This window comes from Liolophura sinensis, chromosome 5, assembly GCF_032854445.1.
Source record: "Liolophura sinensis isolate JHLJ2023 chromosome 5, CUHK_Ljap_v2, whole genome shotgun sequence".
NCBI classification, from domain to species: Eukaryota; Metazoa; Mollusca; class Polyplacophora; order Chitonida; family Chitonidae; genus Liolophura; species Liolophura sinensis.
This window is the reverse complement of record NC_088299.1, coordinates 8,053,342-8,058,659: the sequence shown is the minus strand read 5'-3', so window position 1 is coordinate 8,058,659 and position 5,318 is coordinate 8,053,342. Positions and strand designations below refer to the sequence as shown.

Genomic DNA, 5,318 nt, shown 5'->3' with positions numbered 1-5,318 from the left:
ACCCAGGATACCTATGCACCTTAACAGGGTTATCTGTATGTTACACCCCGGATACCTATGCACTATAACAGGGCTATCTGTAGATCACACCCCAGATATCAATGCACCATAACTGGGCTATCTGTAGGTCACACCCCAGATACCAATGCACCATAACAGGGATATCTCCATATCTTCCTAATTTTTTACTGATAAACTTAACAGATCTGCATCATTTTGTATTTCAGAAGCACTTCACCAGAAATTCAGTATTTTCTGCCTTATAAGGGGCAAACTTTTCACCCCAAGCTATTAAGGTCCAAGTTGTACAGCCTATTTTTCTGTTCCAATGTGCACATACTTTTTGTTCCTGTGATATGTACCGCACTTTGATGGTCAAGTGCTTTATAAGAACAGTACACCAGAAAAAGATGCCTACTCAAGCTTAAACCTGAATACTTAAACGTGGGATATGACCAACTGTTTTACCCCAGGGAGAAAACAGTCATGAACAGGCTGGTATAGATGTCACTTAGTAAGTGGATTTTAAGTAGCAGTATTATTTTTATTAGGGATTTACACTTTCTGAATATAGCACTAGATGGTTGACCTGTATTGCTGGCGATTTTGTGCCTGACTCTGAGGTCGGTGGTTTGAAACCCACAGTGGTCTCAGCGAATTTTCAGCACTAGAATCTGCAGTATAGAAAGTGTCCCTTCTCTAATACTGATAATAGTCCTAAAAAGAATAGCTCCTTCTATGAACAATATCATATTTCTGTTTCTTTCTTGTGATATTTTAAACTGGCTGCCCACAAGAGTTCTTCGTCTCTCGACACGTTACACAATATTTCCTCTTTGACAACATCTTCCCATATTTTCGTCGTCAAGGTGTCACCCCACTGGCTGGCAGCTGTGTACAACATACTGATCCTCCTGATTGGCTGATTTTGTATGTCCGCACTATTTGTTATTGAATCGAAGAATCCTTGGTGAGCTGCTATGCTAGCTGCATCCAGGAAATACTTCATGTACGCTGCACAGCGCGTGCGCCCTTCAGCATTTGTGTCACTGTGTGGAACAGTGAACAAACAGCTACGTGTTCTAGCATTAAGTGACACGCTCAAAGGATCTATGATTGGAGGATGATCTTGAAGATCGTAGTCGAATTTTGCTCTCCACCAATCAGGAACTGGTATCACCTTGTTCGTGTGGCTGTCGGTAAAAGAATGTACATTGGTGACCTTGACAGATGGTTTCATTCTTCCACCACAGGAGAAATCTGTAAGAGTGACAAACGATGTGTCTCCCACGTAAACAAGTCTAAGATTCACTGCCAGCGGTGCTTTGGCCACAGTCTTGTCATAAAACTCTCTCCTCATTTCAATCTGGGAGGCTTTTGTAACCGTGGCTATGTTCTTGTTATTTAACTCATTCATGTCCAAATATGGAATTTCATTATAGAATGCCGCCAGCTCCACTCTTGTCATCATTTTGTAAACACGCAAGACATCAGGCCTTCCTGCAACAGAGAAAAAACCCAGATCTTAGGCCCCTACAATTTCAGAAAAAAATGTTATTCCTATTATTTTTTGGCTCATTTTAGACCACAAATCATCATTTAAAAATCACGAATACATACATGTAGCAATATACGGACTTCAACAGGAAACATTATCATTTCAGTGACTTTTAAACCAGTGCTTAAAATTGTAAGAAATAATCGGCTTTCAAGTTCTTATGTTGCCATAACAGTGATGCTGGTGACATTGATTCATGGAGAAAACAGAGTGCCCGAGGTAAAGATTTAGGAATTAACAAGCTCTCCAAGTGATGTACAGACTTCTACACCCAATTTAGCCTTAGTGGGAGACAAATGATCTTTCATGTCCGAGCAAAAACTGTGAGAGCACTCACAGATGGAATGTCAATATTCCCCTGAAGTGTCTAATTTATTTGCTTATAATTTTATAAATGTATTTATTTGCTTGGTATTTAACATTTTAATCAAGAATTTGCCCTTTATATGATGATGGTCAAGATTTATGAGTGGACTCAAAGTCAAATCAGTAAATTCTGAATTTCAACTTGAAACCTCATTGCTCTTGGGCCTCTGGTTCTCCTAATGACTTGTAACAAAACACATTTTTTAGAAATGCTCACAAAGTTAGAATAACGTGTCTGACCTGTAATATCCATGTCATCATATCTCAGTCCAGGAAGCACCAGGTCAGCTCGTCGCTGACATGTGTCCACTTCTAGCTTCAGGTTTAACGATGGAAAAGACCTGTAACATCACCACACTAATCATTTCATTCATACTGTATATTCCTCCTTTCTGTCCAAAAGCAAAATTCCCTAAGCAATGCAAAACCCCGCTTCTGGTTCACAAATAATTCAGGGGAGAAAACATATTACTTCCTGGGCTGGCCCAGTGATAGACCAGACAGGTATAAAGACAGCTACTCATAAGTGACCATAACATAGAAACTACAGCATGGACACCTACCAAGCCAACAGATTTGAAAAGAGTATTTCAAGCTATACAGAAATATACAATATGTGGTGATTTAGTTTAACTTCTGACCTTTTTCCGGTTTTTAAGCCATGTCTGACCTACTTGTTTCACAACTGTGATGTTTGCCAAGTGGGTAAGCTTTTAGTTGCTCTTTCCAACAAAAAATGTTCTGTCCAAATTCAGCAACAAAACTAGTTAATGTGGATTTTACCATGCTATCACATTGCTAATAAAAACATGATCACTTTTATTTGATCGGTGAACAAGAATTTTTGTTTTGTATCACACAGTGATCAGACTTGTGGGTGATGGAAACCACGTACCCTGGGTAAACCACGGACATTTGCCTGCTGACAAAAATACACTGGTTCATCAGTTGTTCCATATGAAAATATGCTTAAAATTCCAGCTATTTTGACTTAACATACCACAACTGACTGTACAGATCTGGTATCTCAACATGTTTGATGTAATACATCATGGATGGCGAAGCTGCTTAGCGGTCATTTTTAAATGGATTTTTCATAACCAACCCAAGAAAATGTTGACAGATTTTGGCAGTTGTAAAGATTAGGTTGATCCTTGTTTTAGTCAATAAACCCTTTCTCAGATGTTCATTGTGAAACGCTGGTTCTTCAATGGATTTACATCACTCTACCACACGTTAGCAACCAGATTTTATCCTGCATAATAGTTTTCAGCCTCTCAAATGAAATGTGGGTTAATAAGCATTGTTTATTTATTAATTTGATTGGTGTTTTGCACCGTACTCAAGAATATTTCACTTATATGATGATGGCCACCATTATAGTGTGAGGAAACCAGACAGAGCCAGGGGAAACCCAAATATGCCTTGCTACGCCATATTATGAATGCACTGAATACCTCAGAAGTTCTACTGGGTAGGATTAAGACGACTGAAGTGCTGCTTACAGTCTCGTTCATTCTCACAAGTGACCAAAATGGTGACAAACAGCTTATGGCCACAGTGGGTCAAGTGTCTGAAAATGTTTTTCTTTTGTGAATTTGTGCGGTTATTATTGATCGTTTTTGATTCAGCGAGACTCAGAATGGGTTAGTTCATTATGTGGACCACTCGGTTGACACTGATTTACGCTTGGGAAGATTTGATACGCATGTGAAGATGTGGTAAATGTGGCTTACCAGTGGTGTTGTTATTCCCACTATCTCTCCCAACACTTTGTGTTGCTTGATAAAGAGAGATACACTCCGCAATTATAACTGACTATACACTAGGCTAAGGATTGTTCAAATTGCTTATCGTCCGATAAAAGCAATGTTTCTAAGTTATGTAGCAATGTTTGTTCACTTCGTTATCCAAAATTCAGCCGAAACAAAACACGTGTTCACAACCCAAATGCACGCACTCCATTTGAACTGTCAAACGTTTACTGCCGTCACTACATATTGTTGTTGTTGAACAACCATAATCTGACCACAGGCTATTCGCATATGTCATCTTTATTTTCACATTTTATACGCATCAGATGTGCACGTACACCCATACTTACCGAACGAGTCGTTGAACACGATGCATTTGGCCTATTTTTTTGCTATGTTTAACAGGAAACAAAGTTTGTTACAACATGTCAAGTAACTAACCACAGCTTGCACAAGGACAGCACGTTTCATCTCACACGGGCCCTCTCTTGGCCGCCTGTAGTAATCACAAAACGGGGAATAACCCTGAACGTACCTGAATTTTATGGCATTTTAGAGCATAGTGCTATACTATATCGTTTTTCTATTTCTTTGAGAGCAGCCGTTTGGAAAATTTTACGCTTCATATCGTAGGCAAGTGAAAATGATTGCTTACAGTGGTACAGAATAAAGTATACCATGACGACATCTGTTTGAGATGTGTGTTTTCTTACACTGGTTGGCAGTTCCAGTATATGCATGCATATATAGTTCAACCAAAATGTATAAAACTATATGATATTTTGTGCACAGAATATCTAAAAGAAAAAATGTTAACAAAATTTTGAAGTATACTAGCATGTTCACGATTAAAACATTTTGAATTTATGATGGAGTTACCTACATTAAGCTTGGTACTTTTGACAGCTGATATCCTCCATCATCTTAATTAGCTCAACTGGTTGACCACCAAATATGTTATCGTTCACAGTGACCAGCTAGCTGAGCTACCATCATCTACATGTAAGAGCACCGTCACAGTCTTAAATGACATGATATTAAATATAAAGACACAAAGTAAATTATTTCAAATGTGAATTTTAGGTGCTCAGATAAAAGAATTTGAAGTGACTTTTGTAAGATTATTCTGCTTGCAAAAGTTCAAAAAATAGCTCTGTAACAACGCACTGATTTCAAATTATTGGTGAGGTCTCATGATGATTTTTTCTTCATTTTGTAAAACCTGAATTAAAGTTTTTTATTACTATTATTTTTCTGTTACAAAAACATATCTGGGCCACAATGGAATGTACATTCATAATGTTGCCAATCCAACTGACACAAATCAGGATAAATTTAAATATATAAAGGTGTCTGGCTGTTTTAATTTGATAATGACTTCTTTAAGTTTTCCGTAGGAAACTCTATTATTTCCAAGAATCTATCACTTTTGGAAAAATAAGCATTTGTGGCATGATATTATGATTGGGTACAAGTATGAATGAAAATAGTATTTTCTCCATAATTTCTGCACTCATTATAGTTGGCCTCCACATGGCTTTGTGTACATTTTCGCACCTGAATGGTTGGGAAGCAATTGATGGGTCACGTGCCATTGACGTCATGCGCATCTTTCTGCGCAGTCGGAGGGGCTTGAAAAT

At 38.1% G+C, this 5,318-nt stretch overlaps 1 protein-coding gene across 1 annotated transcript; it reads right to left on the bottom strand.

Annotated features, from left to right (window-relative positions):
- Nucleotides 1-215: 215 nt before the first annotated feature.
- Nucleotides 216-4,150, bottom strand: LOC135465966 (uncharacterized). The gene is made up of 3 exons (XM_064743349.1): nucleotides 4,029-4,150; nucleotides 2,165-2,265; nucleotides 216-1,500 (listed from the first exon to the last, which is right to left on the bottom strand). The coding sequence occupies exons 1-3, from the start codon at nucleotides 4,052-4,054 to the stop codon at nucleotides 749-751; spliced, it is 879 nt and encodes a 292-aa protein (XP_064599419.1). The 5' UTR covers nucleotides 4,055-4,150; the 3' UTR covers nucleotides 216-748.
- Between the last annotated feature and the right edge of the window lie 1,168 nt (nucleotides 4,151-5,318).